Source organism: Sciurus carolinensis, chromosome 4 (genome assembly GCF_902686445.1).
Source record: "Sciurus carolinensis chromosome 4, mSciCar1.2, whole genome shotgun sequence".
Classification (NCBI taxonomy): domain Eukaryota; kingdom Metazoa; phylum Chordata; class Mammalia; order Rodentia; family Sciuridae; genus Sciurus; species Sciurus carolinensis.
Window position 1 is genome coordinate 83,317,245 of NC_062216.1, and position 21,264 is coordinate 83,338,508.

Genomic DNA, 21,264 nt, shown 5'->3' on the forward strand with positions numbered 1-21,264 from the left:
AGTAGAAAAATTTTCTTCTGAGATCATTCTTAAAAAATATGGAGTTCCTACAGGGATATAGAAATGAGGTTAGTTACAGAAGGTAAATAGACACATGCCCAATTTACTGTGGGGCTACCTGTTACTGAGTATCAGTGGAAAAAGTTGAAATACATACACAGGGCACTGTTGTTAGACTCTCAAAGGCAGATAAGATCTTGACTCACAATACAGTAAGTACAAGAAACAATTTTACCACAGTTCCTTGGTGAATGAAAGACAAGTTCTGTGGTAGAGGCACAACCAAATGTTAGCTCTGTCTGAGAGAGTCATGTTTTCCCCAGAGTTAAAACTTTTGTCAACTGGAAGCAAAGAGAGCAGATGTAGGTAGGGGAGGAGAACAGAAGTTACACAGATGTCTTCTGGAACTTTGAGTAGGTCCCCCCCACCCCCTGCTTTTTAAACTTCTGCTGTATCATTGTTGTTATCTCTGATACATTTTGAAAAATTCTCCTTTGATGGGCTGTATCATATCAGCATCTAGTAGATATTAATCTTGTCAGTAAGCGGGTATAACCAAGCATTGCTTTAAGCCCCAGCATTAATTCATTTAAGTATTTATTAATCTTGTTTGCTCCCTTGGACTAGACACTTACAAATAAGTTTTTGCTGTCAGAAATGAGGCATGTACCACAGGGAACACAATCCCTCCCCCCCATGTTCATTGTAATCTGTGCAGTGAATCAATACTGGTTCCTCTAGTTCACATAAACTTGATTTTAAGTGAAGTATGCCTTGTGGTGACTGGGATTCCTTCAACAAGGTTATATATTTGTTGTAAGAAAAAAACAGAAGTTTTTAAAGAGTATTGACATCAAATGGCAAATGTATCCTTTCTAGAACCCTATTTCTATAGGTGACTATATTAATAAAAATTTTCAGTTTCAAAAAGTGTTGTTCTTTCCCCTTTAGATCTTAGTTGGATTTCCAAAATACAGGTGAATCAGCCGGCAGTTCTGAGACGGGCACAACAAATCCAGGCTCGAAGAACCGTGAAAAAGGAGTGGCAAGTAAGGTTCTTCTTGAGCATTCTGTTCCTGTATTTCACAATGCATGGTCTCTTCCCTCAAGGCCACAATATTGAATTTCCCTCAAGATGCATCTAAACTTAAAAGATTGCAGCTGTCCATGACTTATTTTAATAATTCATATATGATGATGATGGGTTGGAGAAAGATAACATATTTATCCAAACAAGTTAAAAATCTTATCACTCTTGAGTGGCAAAACCGCAAATGAATTTGAGGCATCTTTATTCATGAGTGAATTAAATGGCATATTTTCTCAACGCATTTATTCAGTTTCTTAGACATGCCTTTTTTGGTTGTCTTCTGTTTTAATTTTAAAACCATAATGTCTAAACCTGGTGTGTCCACTGTTGAGGCCCTGAGGGGTAAGAGTTGACCTTCTTTGACCATCATGTTTATCTTACTTACTTTTCATAAATCACTTTTCAAAATTCCAAAGGTGATGTTTTGCAGAGTACTTATGGTCAGCATATTCTTCAGTGCCTACCAACCAAAGACATGCTTTGCAGCTCTAAAAGGAATTCAGAGTTCATTTCATAAGGGAGGCGAAATATTGTGATTGAATCCTTTAGAGTGATGTTTCACATTTTGCTCATCCTTAGAAATATTCTCATTGAAAAGATAATAGGAATGAATTGTGGAATAGGAATATTGTTTTTAAAATGGAGTTGGAGTCATTTGGAAAAAAACAACATGGAACTTAGAGACATTAAACAGTATCTCATCTCTAATCCTACTGTGGAAGGGAAAATTGAAATAGAAACCTTCTTCCTGAGTTCTTCCACATCAGGGTAGCCATGTTAAGTTCCTTGTGGATGAGATGGAAAAGTCAGAAGTGTGGAGATTTGGTCTACCAGGGTTTTCTGTTTGGGATATCAACAGAAGAAAAAAATTAAGGCTAGTCTTCCTTTTCACTTTTTTCTGAGTAATATTCATCTTGTCAATGAATCTTGTTTATACCTGTATCATCATGTGGTTTAGAATAGTGTAGATATCAGGTATTAGTATCCATATTTGTCTAATGAGTCTCTACTAACTGGGTTGGAGATTAATTTTAATTTTAATTTGCTTTTGCCTTTTCTTTTTACCAGGCTGCTTGGCTCCTGAAAGCTGTTACCTTTATAGATCTTACTACACTTTCAGGTGATGATACTTTTTCCAACATTCAAAGGCTCTGTTATAAAGCCAAATATCCAATCCGTGAAGATCTCTTAAAAGCTTTGAATATGCATGATAAAGGTAATGTTGTGAATAATGTATCTGGTGTTTACCTGCTTGCAATATCAATTACAAGACCTAAGAGGACTTAAGAGTCAGTTACTAACCATATGATAGTAGTAAAATCCAGGATGGGAGCTCTGATCATGTGTATGGACAAATAATTGAAATGTTCTTTAAAAATGGCAGGAATCCTGAATCCTGTTTTTACATACTTCTTTCTGTCCATAGATTGAAATTTGTGGTTGAGCGTTTCCTTATTTTATTTTATTTTTTTTTTTTCAATTCTTCAGTTTGGAAATTTTCTATCTAGTGACTCTAAAATACTGATTCTGATTCCCTAGCCACATATGAAAAAGTCAGTCTCATTACTTAATAATCACATCTCATACATAAAAGTATTTTCTGTGAGTCAATGAAATACTTTTGAGAATAAGATGCAAATGGGAAATATTGCATGCTTGTATATTAGGTTAGATCTTTCAGAAAAAGTCATTCTCACTTCTTTAGTATACATGAGAGAAAGACCTTTCCGCAGTTGCTGTTTAGTTTAGAACTTTAACATTTTAGTAATGGAGGAATCTTGAGAGTTGGTCCCCTATTTTCTAAGTGAGGAAACTGAGACTTGGAAGGATTAGAGGCATTTCCAAATGTTGGACTGGTTTTAGGAGTCAGTTCTTCTGTTTGTGAAGGGACACTTCATGGCTCTGGAGTACCTGTCTTTGCATTGCTAGAAATGTTGAACTAGCCCAATACAGATATCACAAATAATCTGTAAATAATTTATGCACCTCAATATTTGTGTAGTTTTTGAAAAGTCTTTATTACATTTCTTTTCAGTTGACAATAAAATTCTACCTTATTGGGGCTGGGGGAGCTCTTTGGTAGAATGTATGCTTAGTCTGCAGAAGGCCCTGGGTTCAGTTTCCAATACCAAATCCAAACAAACAAACAAAACAAAACAAAACAAACAAAGAAAAAAAAAAAAAACCCACCAGACTCCATCTTATTTTTTTTTCTCCATCTTATTAATAGCACTTAAAAGGAACATTTTTGCATGAGGTCTTATGACTCTGCTTGTTTTTATGGTAGCTATTTGATCTTTTTATTTTTATTTTTTTAAATTTTAGAGCTTATACCTTAAAATGAAGGCTCTAGATTCAGAAAGGAGTGATTTTAGTTAAATGTAATTTTGCTGTTCCACTCTGTATGTTTTACTTATACTTTTCTTCATTGACTCTCCTGTTTCAATGGTGTGCAAACCTGCATTTTTTTATCTACATGAAATAAAATATTTTAGTTGAGTCATGATGGAAAAGTCTACTGTTTATGAATTTAAAAAATGATGTTATATTAACCTTAAAGAACAGTATGTCAAAATTATTTCTATGACTATAATCAGAACATGATTCATATTTTCAAGAACTAAAAGGGACTACAGAACGTAAAAATCTTTTAAGTTTGTTGCAGCATCATCAGAGAACAGTTTTTTCCCTTATTTTGTTTTCTGCCAATGGTGTTGGAAAAATAATAATTAGCATATTGTGTGATTTAAACTTCATATAAAGAAGGCTGCTATGGTTTTTTTCTTCAAAGGCATTACTACAGCTGCTGTTTGTGTTTATCCTGCCCGGGTATGTGATGCTGTAAAAGCACTGAAGGCAGTAGGCTGTAATATCCCTGTGGCATCAGGTAAGCTTTGTTGCAGCTTTTGTTATTATTTTTCAGCCTTTTTTTCCTTCTACAATGTAGATGCCATGGGATATTATATATGATTTTAATTTATACTATTTTAAATTAATTTCATATATATAATTAGTTGTATTGATTCATGATTTTAGTATTTTTAGTTATTTAGTAAAGAGCAGACATTATGTTAAGTTCTACAAATAAAGACCTGTATCACCATGCTTAAGAAAACTAAGTTGTAGTCAGGTAAGAAAAAAAAAACATAATGTGCAATATAATTTTATAAATACACATGTATGTGTATGTATTCTGATATACATATGGAAGATATAGAAGTAAACCTATGTGGAAGGTACTGTTGTAACTCTGAGAAGTGAATTATTTGTTTTGTGAAGGTCAGTAACACTAAGAGTATGCATCATCACAGTGATGTAATTGCATTAGGTCTCAAAGGGTATGGAGGAGATGACAATGTTGATAAGTTTGAGATTGACACTTAGAGAATTTGTATGTGTGAAGGCACAAAAGCATGATCAGAAGACCAAAAGGGATTTGCAATTGTTGGGTCCAAAAGTAGGACAAAGAAGGTGCTGTGGAAATGGAAGCTGGAGAGGCGGTTCAGGGCCAGATGGCACAGGGCCTACAAACTGTGCCTTGTTTGAGCTATATTCTGATGATGGGGATGACCTCGAAAGGTTTTTTTTTAAGCAGTGGGGTGGCATGATCAGCTTCAGTGTAGTGAGTTAGCCGATGGTAGGAATAAGCTAGAAAGGGCCGAAATGGAGTTAGGGAGACTCACCACAGTCCATGGGAGAGGATGAGAACCCTCTGAAACCCAGAGGATACAGAAAAGAGGGTACATGCAGGAATTAACTGACTTAAGAATTTAAGATAGACTTAGCAGGATTAAGCAGGTACCAGGAAGAGGAAATTCTTGAAAGCCTCAGTTTAATGTGTGTGTGTGTGTGTGTGTCTGTGGACAGTTGATTGGATGGGCTGGCTGGATAGATAGACAGATAAAATTATATTCTACTTTTAAAAGATGTCAGAAAAGTATCCTGGTGCTTTAAAAAAGCAGTCTATAAACTGCAAGTTAGAGGCCAGTCTCAGCAATTTAGTAGGGCCCTCACCAACTTAGGGAGTCCTTATCTCAGAATAAAAAATAAAAAGGGCTGGGGATGTAGTTGAATGATAAAGCACCTCTGGGTTCAGTTTCTGGTACAAAAAACAAAACAAAACAAACAAAAACCCAGCAGTTTATAAAGACCACTAATTTATTTTGAGAGAAAAGCATCAGAAGGAACATGGTATACTGTATTTATGTACAACATATTTGTGAGGATTCACAAAGTATTTGGAAGCTATACCTTTATAGACCTTAATTTTTCATCAGCCTCAGCTTAGTTTTTCTTTATTCAACAGGGAGATCTGCTTCTCTCTAAGGTAGCTGATCCAAGGAATTTAATAACATCAAGGGAAGACAGTAGGTCATCTTTAGAAACAGAGATGGAGTGAATGATGAGCATATAAAAAAAATTTAAAAACTTTTCAAAAGTATAGATGTATTTTCATTTTCCTCTCACTTGTTCTTGACCCTCCTCTTGTCACCTCTGCCCTGGCCCAATTCTGTGGACTGATTAGGTGTTTTTCTCTTCTGTATCCCTTTTTCCTTTTTTCTCATTTGGTGGTTGCTTTTTCTTTTTCTTTTTTTAAAGATATTCAGTGAGAGGAACCTCTATTATGATCTGGTTATTACAGCTAAGGAGGTTCATTTGTAAGTGAGTAAATCAAGAGAAAATAGAGATAGGAAACTTGATCAAGAGTAGGATCCAGAATTAAGTAGTATTGATCAAAACAAGGTTATACCACTGTGTTGTGACCATCACTGTGATGATAACATGTGTTCCTTCTCCCTTTTTTCCTTCTTTCCTTTTGTACTGAGGGTTAAACTCAGGAGGACTTTACCACTGGGTCAAAGCCTCAGTCTCGGCCCTTTTAACTTAGAGAGGGTCTTCTTGCTAAGTTGCTGAGGCTGGTCTTGAACTTTCATTTCTTACAGTCTTCTCAGTTGCTGGGATTGCAGGTGTGCACCATCCTGGCTATTGATAACGTATTTTCTCAATTGCTGGTTACTTAGTACACCCTCATAAGCATCTTTGCAACAGCTTAATTTTAACCCTGTTAGAGAATATTTAATATTTGTCCTAACACAAATACAACATGAAATAACATTATTTCTTCACTCTTATGTTATACATAATGTTAGTGACATTCTTAAGTGTCATTTATTCTTTGTTCTCTAAATGCTGATTATTTTTGGGGGGGACACGAAATTCTTTGTTGAGCTACTTACCAATTGAAATTTTTCTCCACCCCCTTCCCTTTTTAATCTCTACTAGTGGCCACTGGCTTTCCAGCTGGGCAGACTCACTTAAAGACACGATTGGAAGAGATCAGATTAGCTGTGGAAGATGGAGCTTCAGAAATCGATGTGGTAATTAACAGGAGCTTGGTGCTGACAGGCCAGTGGGAAGGTAGGTGCATGTTCTTGCCTAAAAAGGAGTCCTAAACAGCTGTGGTGGTGCATGCCCGTAATCCCAGGGACTTGGGAGGCTGAGGCAGAAAGATTAAAAATTTGAGGCCCACCTAAGCAATTTATTTAGGCCCTAAGTAACTTAGTGAGACCCTGTTTCAAAATAAAAAATAAAAAGGGCTGAGGTTGTGGCTCAGTGGTAGCACCCCTGGGTTCAATCCCTAGTACCAAAAAAAAAAAAAAGTGCAGGGGATGTCCTAGTTCTTTCTTCCCTTTGGGGAGAAAAGAAGTGGGGATCTGGTAAGACACCATGTTTTGCAGATCACTGTTCTTGGTTACAAGTCACTAGATCAGAGGGTGAATTTGGGAGAAAACATGGATAAGATCGCTTGTCCTTGTGTCATTTACAAATCTAGGTAGATTCCAGTCTGCACGAACTTTCTAATATCATTTTGGGTATGTAGATGAATAGTTATTTTCATGTAGTAGATTCATGCACTTTTAAAAAATTTTTATTTTAATTTTTATTTTATATGCTTTTCTTGTAGAAAGGAGTAGTTATTACTATTATGTACTGTTTTTGTTACTCAGTACATGAATCACTTCAGGCAGGTTTTTTATGTAGTTTATTTTAATGTGTTGGTGGAAATCTCATTTTTTATACTAATCTTTGTGGACTTTAAGGATGTGGGATTATGAATGAGTTTACTAACTATTTTTACTCCTAGTATTATTTTTAAAAATTTTTTTATTCTTTTTAGTTATATGTGACAGTAGAGTGTATTTTTTAGTTGCATAAACTGCTTGTTCTAATTAGCTGTACGTGACAGTAGAATGCATTTATACATTTTGATAAATTATATGCAAATGGAAAAAAATCTCATTTTTCTGATTGTACATATTGTAGGATCACATCAATCATGAAGTGATATATGTACATGAGGTAATAATGTCTGTTTCATTCTACTATCCTTTCTACTCTATTCACCTTCCCCTCCCTTTACTCCCCTCTACTTAATCTAAAGTAACTCTATTCTTCCCTAGCCCTTCTCCTTATTGTGAATTAGTATCCACATATCAGAGAAAACATTTAGCCTTTGGTTTTTTGGGTTTGGCTTATTTCACTTAACATGATGTTCTCCAGCTCCATCCATCTACCAGCACATGCCATAATTTCATTCTTCTTTAAGACTGAATAATATTCCATCATATGTATATATACCACATTTTCTTTATCCTTTCATCTATTGAAGGGCACCTAGGTTGGTTCTATAGTTTAGCTATTGTGAGTTAAGCTGCTATAAACTTTGATGTGCTGTGTCACTGTAGTATGCTGATTTTAAGTCCTTTGGGTATAAACTGAGGAGTGGGATAACTGGGTCAAATGGTGGTTCCATTCCAAGGTTTCTGAGAACTCTCCATACTGCTTTTCATAATGGTTGCACCATTTTACATTCCCAGCAGCAATGTATGAATGTACCTTTTCCCTATGTCCTTGCCAACATTTATTGTTGCTTGTATTCTTTTTTTTTTTTTTTTTTTTGTGGTACTGGGGATTGAATCCAGGGCCTTATGCTTGTGAGGCAAGTACTTACTAACTGAGCGGTATCCCCAGCCCTTGTATTTTTGATAATTGCCATTCTGATTGGAGTGAGATGAAATCTTAGAGTAGTTTTGTTTTGTATTTCTCTAATTGCTAGAGATGTTGAACATTTTTTCATATATTTGTTGATAGATTGTGTATCTTCTGTGAAGTGTCTGTTCAGTTCCTTAGTCCATTTATTGATTGGGTTATTTGTTTATTTTGGTGTAAGGTTTTTTGAGTTCTTTATATATCCTGGAGATTAATGCTTTATCTGAGGTGCATGTGGTAGATTTTCTCCCAATCTATAGGCTCTCTCTTCACATTATTGATTCTTTTACTGAGAAGAAACTTTTTAGAGTAGAGTGTATTTTGACATATTATACATACATGGAATATAACCTCCCATTCTTGTGGTTGTATGTGATGTGGAGTTACACTGGTCGTATATTCATATATGAGCATAGGAAAGTAATGTCCCGTTCATTCTACTGTCTTTCCTATTCCCATCCCCTCTCCCTTTCCTTCTTTCCCCTTTGCCTAATCCAAAGTACTTCTATTCTTCCCTCCTGTCCCTCTTTTTGTGTGTTAGCATCCACATATCAGAGAGAGTATTTGGCCTTTGATGTTTTTGGGATTGGCTTTTTTCATTTGGCACGATAGTCTCTAGTTTCATCCATTTACTGGAAAATGCCATAATTTCATTCTTCTTTATGACTGTTACTCCTAGTTTTCTTATACATGGAATGTATATAAATCTCATATTCATCTTTGAGACTAAAGATTCACTCTCAGATTGTAAAAAGACATTGTCCTTTTTAGTAACAAGATACTATTTTTTTATAATTAGACATTAAAGAATCAAATAGATTTTAACTGTCTTAAATCTATTTTGTATACTAAAAATAAGACATCAATAACTAATGTAGGTACGATTCTCTCTGAAAAAAGTCATAGCAAATAATTTAACCAAAATCTTTTAATGAAACCACAAATTAAAGCCAGAAAGAAGCCAGGTGTGGTGACACATGCCTGTAGTCCCAGGGACTTGGCAGGCTGAGACAAGAGTGTTACAAGTTCAAGGACAGCCTTAGCAACTTAGCAAGACCTGTCTTAAAGTTAAAAAAAAAAAAAAAAAAAAGAAGGACTGGGGATGTAACTCAGTGCCACCGGTTTCAGTTCCCAGTACCATACACATATACAAAAGCCAGGAAGATATTTTTTTCTTTAGATATGTAAATGTAGGGTAAAAGCTACATTTTGTTCTGATTATGGAGGTTCCACCTACTCACTGTAATGAACAAAAATTCCAGATTTTAGTAAAGGACATGAACATTTTCCACACTCTCACTCCCTGGAAATAACCCTGACAGTACTGCAGTGTGACTTTCAAGACCTACCTGAACCCTTTAAAAAAGTTTAAATGATACCTATAATATTTATCTTCTTAACCTACTTATTGAACTTGCCAGCATCTCATGGATATCTTTCTTTGACTCTTTCTGTTCAACTTTGCAGTAGGCCCTCCTTTATCCACAGAGGATATCTTCCAAAACTGCAGTGGATACCTGAAATCTGAGAGAGTATTGAACCCTATATATACAATGTTTTTTTCCTCTACATATACAACTATGATGAAGTTTATAAATTAGGCACAATAAGGGATTAATAGCAATAATAATGAAATAGACAATTATAACAATATATTGCAATAAAAATTGTGTGAATGTGGTCTCTCTCTTAAAATATCTCATTGTGCTGTACTCACTCTTCTTGTGGTGATTTGACATGAAAAGACACCCATGTGATGAGATGACAAGTGGTGAATGCCATAGGCATTGCAGTGTAGCATTAGGTAACTACCTAAGGGCTATCTGAACACAAGCACTGTGGTATTGCAAGAGTTGACCCATGACTGAGATGACTGCTAAGTGACTTGGAGAAGGTGGCGTAGATGGTATGAATATGCTGGACAAAGGGTGATCCACATCCCTGGCAGAACAGTATGGGACAGCATAAGATTTTACCGCTCTACTCAGTGCAATTTAAAACTTCAGAATTACTTATTTCTGGACTTTTCCTCTTAGTATTTTTGTACTACAGTTGACCCTAGATAATTGAAACTGCAGAAAATAAAACAACTGATTAAAGGGGGACTACTATATTTATCTGCAAGGTCTTTATCTATCTGTAAAGCCTAATTCCATTTTTTATCAATTATGAATTGTTTTTGATTAGGAAGTAGCAAAGATTTAGGTAGGAGTTTAATTGCTCAAATATTTATTCTTTTATATGAAGTCCAGAGGAGGTAATTCTAGGGTGTTGTGCAGCCACCCAAATTTCTTAGAGACCTAGGCTACTTTCATCTTCTGGCTCCAAAGCACCTGATGTCTGCTGTCCTACCAACAGCACTGTGTTGTCTTAGGTGGTCTCTGAAGTTCTTTACTCTCCCCTTCTAGATGGTCGGAAGAAGGCTGTTCCTTCCAAAAGTCTTATACAACACTTACTTATTACATCTTCTTGACCTGAAACTGAGTTAAGTGACCACAATGATTGACTACAAGTGAAGCTGGGAGATGGGGTTTTATCTTGGAATATTAGCTACAATCCCATATATTTCCTTTCTATTGCCTACCCCCCCCAACCCATCTACCCTTGTCAACATTTTTAACCCTTGACAGCTTTAAATTCTCCACAGTTCACAAATAACTTTTTGCTCTTTCAATTCATGTTCCTTTGCTTATTATTGTTCATGTGTGTTTGGGGCAATTGTGATTATCCTTAAAAGATTAATTTTAAGTAGATATTCCTGTCCTTATGTATTAATTCTGCTTATCTGCTCTTAGTCACAGATTTCAGTTAATATTTAAAGCTCAAGTAAGAAGAAAAAGTGAGTACACATATTTAAAACAAATCTGGAAATAAACTGTGTGAATTAGTTGGATGAAAACCTCCGTGTCCTTTATGTCTTTATATTAAGCTGGTGTAAATATAGATGTACATCTTATATTATAACTAGTGCTACTATCTCTCAAATATTACTAATTAGAATATAAAATGTAATAGGAGATGTATTTTGATGTAATTGGCTTTTCCATAATGAACTAGGGTGGTTGTTTTTAAAGAACTGATACTTTCTCAATAGGTTTCCATGCAAAATATAATAACACATCTGTGTCCTAGACCATACTTTTGTTTTAACTTTTTTCTTATAGTGCTAATAACCTCTTGACCCAAAATGAATTGAAAAGGAACATTCAATACTAGAAATTTATTTCTAAATAGAAACCTGCAGTGACTTAGGACTTTTTTCACTTCAGTATTTTGTTTTAATTTTGATTCTCAATTTGATTACATAGTATATTTTTTAGTGTTATGTTTTAATATTATGTGTTTACTAAAGTAGGGACCTCCAATGAATGTTTTGGAATGTGCTGATGGAAATGTTTATCAGTCTATTTTTAAAATCTAGGTGCACTGAGGTTTGTAGGATACTTTGTAAAGTGCAATAGGAAGAATCCACTTTTTAGACCTAGACATTCAGAGTGCATCCTAACCATTTCTTGTGGTCAAGCCAGTCCCAGTGGAGGGTGTGAGCTGAGAGAGGAGACTGGTGAGGGGATTGTATTCCTCTTTTTGCATTCTGCTTGGCAACCATTCAGCATCTCTACTTTGCTCTTCTATGACCTTGTAGCTTCTTCATTGTTAGCATATGACCTCCCTGCTGCTTTTCAGAGGCCCCAGACACCTTCAGACAGTATCTTCTTAGAGCTTTTCCTTCTGGTCTGCTTTTCTTTGCTTCCTTTTTTCTCTTTCCTCCTAAGCCAGTCCTCTCACAGTGCTATGGCTCTTGTCTTCTGCAGAGGCCTTACTCCATGTTTTGGACACCATTGCTCTTCTGTCTCTTCAACCTTTCTGTTCTAGCTCATTCCATCAAACTTTAAATACACAAGATTTTCTTATCCATTTAAAAAAAAAAATCCTCACATGCCAACATTCCCTTTTGTCCTCAGCTAAATCTGCCTTTATTTTTCTCCTCTTTATGACTGAAATTCTTTTTTCTTTTCTCTTTTTGTGGTGCAGGCTCAAAACCAGAGCCTGTGCCTGTTAGGCAAGCACTCCACCACTGAGCTGCAGCCCATTTTAGGACTGAAATTGTTGAAAGAGTTCTATTTCTTCGTTTTGACAAGTTCTAATCAAGTTAACAATGCCTTCTCATTTCACTGCGCCCAGGAAATGCTCCTTGGTTATTGATTTAGTTTTATTCAGCAGTATTTGCAACAGTGGACTGTCTCTTCCTTCTGGAAACACTATCATGGCTTTGTAACTTTAAATTCCTGAGCTTCTCCTTTATGTTTCTGATTACTCCTGTGTCTGGGTTGCAAGCCTCTCCACCTCCTCTATCATCCCTGAAGTGTTTTGTCCCAGCACAAACTCTCCTCAGACTACACACTCTCCCATAGAAAGTTAATTTGAGTTATGTTCCCTATGACAAAGGCCTCTGAGCACTAGAGTCTGGGTCCACCTGACTTCGAACTCGTATTCCATTTTCCCACTAAACCATGTTGCTTTTCATGCATCCTTTCTTTAAATGTACACATTCAAAATTAGTGAATCCTGTTAAGATCAGAGAATGTCTTAGAGAGAAATCTATTAAAATATTTATATTTTCCTACTTTGTTAATAATTTCTATTCAATAAAATTCAATGTTTTTTTGATTATTCAGAATTATTCTGTTAGTGATTTTTATATTATCCTGGATTATGATGATGTTTTCAGGAGCTACTGAGATTCCTAAGATGATTTGCCACATAGGTGACAGTCCAGACTGCTGTGCTTTTTGATTTGTAGACCTTTTTAGTTAATATTGTTCTGGACCTTTTAACCTGGTCCTTGGCTGTTCAGCTTTTTCCTGTTGGGTCATATTAAGCTTGTTATGGCATGCTTTCTTTCCTGACAGTACTTCCCTCACTCCTTTCCATCTGAAGGTAGACATGTATACATGTATTTTGTCACTTGGGATGGTGGTTTTGACTGGATACACTGTGGAGTGTATTGTTGGTTCTCAGAATTACCCAGTAAACATTTTCTAAGTACTTGTCCAGCTCCTCTTCTCACAGAATCTCTCTCACTGCTGGGTGCACATGCAAAATCAGAATTGAGGGTTGGATGTGAGGAACAGGCTTTTAGACTGTGCAGACTGAGATTTGTGGCATTTTCTTTGAGCATTACTCAGTATCCTTGAGTGTTAGTTTTGGTGAGTGTTATTCCTATGAGTAAGTGTAATACAGTATTTCTTTATGGCAGTGTTGAAGTTGACATCTAAGTTACATTTCTCTAACAGTTCTTTGAAGAGAGCATTTGGCAGAAAGGTTTGTCATCTCATAAACCTTAATGAGTGGGTTTTGAAAATTACCTGTGTTCAATAGGGTGTAAATATACAGAGGTGTTTTCCACTTTTTAAAATGACCTTTCTGTACTGCATACATATACCTAATATATTTACCAGTAACATGGAAATGTTATCAATTCAGACCTTGCTCAGGAATCTTGTTCCTTGAACTTAGGATCTAAACTGAATTTTTACATTGGAGCTCCAGCAGACCTGGTTGAGACCTTCTGTGTGTTTCCTCCCGAAGTACAAATAACATACCTATTGAAGGTATTGTTTGTCTCCTGTACCCACAACCTCCTGTGCTTTTCATCTCTTTCAGTGGCTCATCCCTGAGTTGTTCTCTTAAACTTGATTTGTGGAGTATAAACCTCAGAGCTGTCAAGAGTTTCAGGATGAGAGAATGAAATTTCAGGGCCAAAGTCATGATATCTTTCATTTCTTACATGAAGTGGATCCTAAAATCTTGAATCCGTTCAATAATCTTTTTCTCTTATTTGCTTATTTTTGCACAAGAGGAATGATAGAACATCTCTGACAAGAAATTATTTTTCTTTCTTTTATAGAGCCATTAATTGTATTATTTCATCAGAAAAGCATTTCTAAATCTATATATACTTTTTAGGGAGGAATCACATAATCTATAATTTGTGTTTTCTTGGTTTTGAGGATTGTTTATAACAGAGGAATTCTGGAGATACTTATGGCAGCTGTATGCTTTTATGGGTTTTGTTTTTATGCTATGATTCTTCAGAACTTCAAATACTATTGACAAAAGTATGTGTGTTTTATTTCTTGTAGGTTTTTTTACTACCTGGTATTTTAGCCCATCTCTATTTTTATCTTACAAGTTTAATTAATTGCTTTGATGGATGAAGCTGTGTTCTTGAATATTTTGTTACTTTTTTAGTATTACAGGTGGCTGTACAATTTTATATTAAGTGTTTTACTGTACATATAATTATCTTAAGAGTTATTTTCAGGCCATTTTTGTGCAGTGTTGAACATCTTTCTGGTACTCAAAAATAATTGCTTAGATATGTTCATTAGCAATTATTTTTTAACTGCTTTTGAATAGCATGAAGTATAAAAGGAATTCTGCTTTATGGCTTTTGGATGGGATACACAGTTTCTAAGCACCGAATTCTTACATAATGCACCATGCTGCACATGCAGACTTTACTAACCAGGTTGTCTACATCTGAAGTAGTGCTTTTCCAAAAAAAACTTAACAAATTCTTAGCTACTTAAAGATTAAGAATAGACTTTCCTTTTAGATGGAACCTGGAGAGAAACAGGATGATTTTAGAGGGAAGTAAAGTGCTATAGGTCCTGTTGGCAGCTGGGGGCAGTGTTGCAGAAGTTAGAGCCAGTTTTTAACCTGTTGTGGAAGCTGAGGGAAAGGTTATCAGTGGATGCTAAGTTAGATAGCAGCAAGAAGTTCTGATACACATTGCATAGTAGGATGACTATAGACAACAATAATGAACTGTATATCTCAAAAGGTTTATATATATATATCTTTTTAAATATTAAAAATTAAATTGAAAAAACAAAATAGATGCAATATGACCCCCTTGCTCCCATCCACTGCTTGGATCTGCACTCAGACAGGCATTTCCCAGTGAGGCTGAGTTCTTTGACTTCTGTCAGCAAACACTCCACTAAGGCAGCCTTACTTGGTTTTCAACTGCAAGTACTGAACAGAGGTCATGTTATGACATCCACTTCTCATTAGTGTGGCAGTAGTAGGAGGGATGTGGGGGGACAGAGCAGGAGACAAGGCCTCTGCAAGTTTGCCATGATATTGATTAAGCAAGCATCTGCCATGTAATGTATCCTGGGTTTCTAGTATACCTACTTTCACTACTCCTGAAAACTTCATTATAAGTCAAAACATTTATTATCAGGTTTTTAATATAACATCATTATGCCGGCCACTTCTCTGGTATATGTGTTTTGTTAAATTTTGCATTATTCTGACTAATTTAAGTTGAGGTGTTTGAATTCCATTTGCATTTGTCAGTCATCTTTTATTATTACAAATTATTATTTTTCTGGTATGTGGCAAGGATTGTTCTTTCTTTTTTTAGATGGGGAATTTTCAGTTTTGTAATGCTGGAATTTTTAACAATGAACATATATTACATGAGTATGTGAGCAGAAAAAACAAGACTTTAGGGAATAGGATCATGATGTATGCAAAGACTTAACTATAAGGACTTTATTGAAGTATTATTTATAATAGCAAAAAATTTGTCTGAAGTATTTAATAATAGGAAAATTCTTAAATAAATTTTTATGTCCATGTGATAGCAGATTGTATAACTGATAAAAGTTGTGCTATAGACCTATATTTATAAATATGGAAAATACCAATGATTATATTTAACAACAAAAAAAAACAGGTTACAAGATAATGTCTGATATATAATCACATTCTTGAAACTTTAAAAACCAGAGTGTTTGATAGTCTCAAAAGCCTTTCAATAAGAAAAATGCTTAGGTGCTAAACAAATTATAATAAATATATCTCAAAAATGTATTTTTAATTTTTACTTTTGAGTAATTTTAAACTTACAGGAAAGTTGCAAAAATTGTATACAAAACTCCAGTTTGCTCATCTTTGCAGTCCCCAATTGTAAAAATCAACTTCATTTACCTTTTCCGCCAGTCTCTTATTCTCTCTTTATGGGCACATACACACAGTTTTTTTCTGAACTGCTTGTTGTTAAGTTTCAGACCTGCTGACCCATTACCCTTAAAACACTTGTATTTCCTAAAAAGAACACTTGTATCAAGCCAGAGCACACCATTAAATAAAAAGACTTTATTCAGATTTTGCAGATTGTCCCAGTAGTGTTCTTTATTAGGTCTAGGATCAATTGTTACATGTCTCTTTATTCTTCTTCAGTCTGGAACAGTTCTCTGTCTTTCCTTGTCATTGAAGATTAAAGGCCTGTTATTTTGTAAAATATACCTCAATTTGTATTGTTTGGTGTTTTTCTTATTATTAGATTCAAGTTATGCATTTTAGACAGAAATAACACAAACGTTTTGCTCTGTTCTTAGTGCATTATTTCAGGAGTCACGAAATGTTAGTTTTTCCAGTTCTTAATGATGATGCTTTTTTATTTGGCTAGGATGATTTTTGCCAAGTTTTTCTGTTGTAATTAATAAGTATTTTGCAATTTAATAAGTAGTTAATACATATTATAAATGGAGATATTTTTGAGACTGTGTTAATATCTTGTTACTCACCTTTCATTCACTATTTTATCATCCATTGATAATTCTTCAGTTATTACTTTGATAGTTACCATATGGTAATTTTCTAATTTCATCAATTCATCTATACTTAGTTGGCATTTCTTTGCCTCCCTCCATTCTTTCCTTCCTTCCTTCCTCCCTCCCTGTCCCTGTCTCTCTCACTCCCTCCTTTCTTCCCTCCCTCCCTTCCATTTATAAGAATTCATATATTTTTATTTTACTTAATTGATTAGAATCCTTTATGATCATTACTTTTTAAAAAATACCTTTATTTTGTTTATTTAGCTTTTATGTGGTGCTGGGGATCGAACTCAGTGCCTTACATGTGCTAGGCAAGTGCTCTACCATTGAGCTACAACCCCAGCTCTTATTACTTATTATTACTTATTTTGATACTCAGATTTGGCCAGTGGGAGCTGCTTCAAACTGGCTCCTTTGTGCTTTTGATGTTTCCATCATTTTTTGAGAACCTTCTTGCTTTCAGGCTTATCTTTGACTTTCTCTACCTCTGTTATGGTTTAGATATGGTGTCCCCTGAAAGCTCATGTGTGAGACAATGCAAGAAGGTTTGGAAGAGAAATGATTGGGTTACACCCTAATCAGTGAATTAATCCTGATGGGATTCACTGAGTGGAAACAGGTGGCAGGAGTGGTGTGGCTGGAGGAAGTGATTCATGGGGGATATGGCTAGAGGGTATATGTTTTGTATCTGGAGAGTGGAGTCTATCTCTCTGCTTCCCGATCATCATGTGAGCTCTTTCCCTCTGCCACAGCCTTCTACCGTGATGCTTAGCCTCACCTCAAGCCCTGAGGATTGGAGCTGGACTTCTATGGACTAAGACTTCTGAATTCACGAACCCTCAAATAAACTCTTGCTCCTCAGTTGTGCTGGTTGGATCCTTCAGTCACCACTGTGAAAAAGCTGACTTAAACAACCTCAGTCCTAGAGTCAGCCATTTCTCCAAGGAACTGTGTTTCCTTTTATTGAAGAATGTATTTAAAAACCAAGATCTGTGTGTTGAGTATACTCATTGCTATTGAAATATTCTTATTTCTAGACTTTCTCACCAGATGCATCTAGGAAATACACATACACAAAACACACACACACACAAACATATATATATATATCTGTAACTGTTTATTCATTCATCCATCCATCCATCCTTCTATCCTTCTTTCATCTAACAGTCTCTTTCCCTGTGGATTTATATTAGTATTCATGACTTAACATTGACAACCTCCATTACAATCCGGTATCACAAGGATTAGTCTCACCTTTCCCTTTTCTGTATTTATGCCCTTCTTTATTGTCAGTGAGAAATTTTACTTTTCTTACCTCAGTGTATTCATCTATTTGGTCAATATTTGCCTGTTTGATCAATTGTCTTATATATGACAGTGTCTGGACCCTGCAGTCTCTCTCCCTGGCCCAGCAAGGCTGGTGGTGTTCAGCAAGTCCTCCTTATCCCAGAATTCCCAGTCCTCACTGGGAAGGGTGTCTCTCACTTTCTCTGACACAGTGGACTACACCTTTCTCATCACCCATGATCTGGCAGCATATGAGCAAAGAATTTCCCTAGGCCCTAGTGACATGTCAGTCCTTTAGTCTTTATAGCAGTGGATAGCTGAGAGTACCCTACCCCTCTGCCTTTCTCCAGTTGAGAGCTATCACAGTTGTCAGAATTGTCTTAAGTCAATAAATAAAGGGTATTTTGTAATAGGTATTCAGTCTAAGCTTTTAGAGTAAATCAAATTTTATCTTTATTTTACATGTACTTATTATTAAAGATGGACCTGAGAGAAACATAATTAATTGATGACCTTCATAATCTTTTGAATAATTACTTTTATATTTATTCCTAGAATTTGAGAAGTGTTTGAGCTATAGAAGTAGGGCTGTTCTGTGTAATCTTGAGGAGAAAATGAAACTTGGAGTTCAGTAAGTTTCTCAAGTAACAGAGCTAAGTAGCAGCCAAGGAAAGGACTGGAAAGTTCTGATTCAAATCTGTGAACTCTACTGCAGTGTGATGCGCCTGTCCTGTTTCTATCCAGAAGGTTCATGGAACAATTTATAAATTGTTAGTAGATTGAATTATTTAAAATTAATTATTTTATGTTTCTGAATGACCTTGGAAGTTTTCATCCTATGTAACCTTTTTTCCTTGGAAGAATAAAAACCATGTTTTAGGATTATAACACCTAAAGGTAAAGTGAATAGTTTGAACTAGATGAGAATTGACATCCCTTTAGATTCTAGGCTTTTATTACTCTATTACTCCAAGTACTTGAACATATTTCTCAAGAATTCATTTTAACTACAGTATGTGTGCCAGGCATGCATGTGTGTGTGCTGGGACTGAGGCAAAAAAGTTTGAGGAAATAAAATTTTATTCCTCACCTGAAGACTTGAATTCTAATCTCTCTCATACCACGGACTAGTGATACGATTTTGGGCAAGTCATCCATCTTTCCACATTTCACTTTTCACATCTGAAGTGTGGTGGTAATTGCCAGCTACCTCACAAGGCATATTTAAATGTGTAGAAAACACTTTCAGCAGTTTTGAAGGAAGATGCTTTGAAAACTTAGGGGCTTTTTTATTCTTTTGAGAAATCATACCTCATGAAGAATGTTTTGGAAGTTTGATCTCTTGAACTTATTACGTCACTTGTAATTTTCTCTACATCTATATTCCAGTAGCAGTTATAGTAAATTTACATTATATTGCTGTCCTTTCCTGCTAATCTATCCATTAGTTTTTCCATTGTTTCACTCTTTTATATTGAAAAGAAGGTACCAGTTGAATGTGATAAAGGACATCATTTGAACTGAACTGGGTTATATTTCAATCTTCAAGTCACTTCAGTTTGCATATATCATGTATGTAGTTTCCAAGGTGTCTATCAGTAAAGTCAAAGTACTCAGAATGACCTAAACACTAATAATGCTTCTTAGTGGCTTCCTTGGCTTGTTTTGAAGTCAAATGTTCCTTTTATCTTATGTGTAAGATCTGCAAATTTAATTGAGCTTTCATAAGTTTTAGTATTACTTTAGTATTGCATATTTGCTTTTGTCATTCTTTTAAGTTTTGCATTTCTGTAAGTATATAAGAAAAGTGTAGATGACTAGTATGAAGAAATGAAGCCTATAAATGCATAGTTCTGTTTGTTCACACATATTATTTGTGTGCAAACTAAGCCCTCCTAAATAAAGAGGGTGAGAGAAATGTAGTAATTCCTGCTTGTTTGCTTAACTAGCAAGTAGCAAGTCATTCTGAGAGTGCTAGTCAGAGGACTATGGACTCTGAGTTTAATTAATATTTGTAATATAGAGTAATCTTTCCTCCCAGACTGCTTTTCTAGTGCCCTAAAGAGGTTGCATTTTTATTTTATTTAATTTTTTTGAGGTTGCATTTTATGTTATTTAAGGAACATAGATTGTGGTGTCCTCTGCTTTTCTAAGTTCCCTGCTATTCAAACTTAATAAGGTCAGTAGCTCTGATAACAGTAACACCACTACCAGCAATAGGAAAGCAAGTATCTGACTTTCCTAGAGCACTATTAACTGTAGGTGAGACTAGAGACTTTCCCTTCCTCTTTATCTGTATTAACCTGTTTGGCACTCATTGTACCTCTATCAGGGTACACACTTTGATTATCCTGTTTTATAGATGAGGAACCTAGAACAAAGCCTAAGAGTTAAGTAACTTGCTCAAATCAAACAACAAATTAGTGGTAGAGCTGGGGTATAAATGCACATTGTTGTCCATCCTTCCTCAGTAAATAATTTTTACGCTAGAATTATGAGTTGAAAATGACTGGATCCAATTCCAATTAAGTTAAGATGAAAAGGGATGTATTAGGAAATCCTAGAGTGACTCACTGAATAAGTAAGAAGCCTGGAGAATAAGACTTTGAAAAAAGGACCATGGAAGACCAGTTGGCAGAGAATGCACCTCAACTGTGCCACAGGAAGTTTGGCTGCACTAACACTGATGGTGCTGTTGCTATGGCCAGCACAGTTCCAGAGTCCTGACTGGTGGCCAATCCCTGGGCCACGGGACCCATGGGTCCTCTGCTAGGGATGATGTTCCAGTAGAAAAGAAAATCAGATTCTTCTTTCATCTTGCATCTTGTAGTAAGATTCAAAGACCCTGGTATAAGCAGTCACTTGAGGGAGCCAATATCACATTCAAGAAAACCCAGATTTGTAGATGTTTTGGTTTAATTTTTCTGGTATATTTTGGGCAGGATGATAACAGAAGGAAATGATAACTTTCCAAATGTTGAACCTTAAAAAATAAGGAATTTTTTCAGGAGAACTTAATCTTGTTATGTGGTGAAATAGGTCACTAAAGTGATTTGAGAAAAATCACTGGGAAATTGGCAGCTAAAGAATGAGAGGTCACTGGTTGTCTATTTGTTAAATCCAGTTAAGCTATAAATGATCACTTTTTGTTCACTCTGGGTCATAGATTAAATAGTGTAACTTACAAATGGCTGGTAACTG

At 35.5% G+C, this 21,264-nt stretch overlaps 1 protein-coding gene across 1 annotated transcript in view; it reads left to right on the plus strand.

The window, feature by feature from the left end:
- Positions 1 to 21,264, plus strand: part of Dera (deoxyribose-phosphate aldolase) — a 119,220-nt gene that overhangs the window by 41,320 nt on the left and 56,636 nt on the right. The window contains exons 2-5 of the mRNA XM_047550481.1: positions 952 to 1,049; positions 2,159 to 2,306; positions 3,882 to 3,977; positions 6,374 to 6,508. Coding sequence (XP_047406437.1) covers positions 952 to 1,049; positions 2,159 to 2,306; positions 3,882 to 3,977; positions 6,374 to 6,508 — 477 coding nt within the window. The remainder of the gene's footprint in view (positions 1 to 951; positions 1,050 to 2,158; positions 2,307 to 3,881; positions 3,978 to 6,373; positions 6,509 to 21,264) is intronic.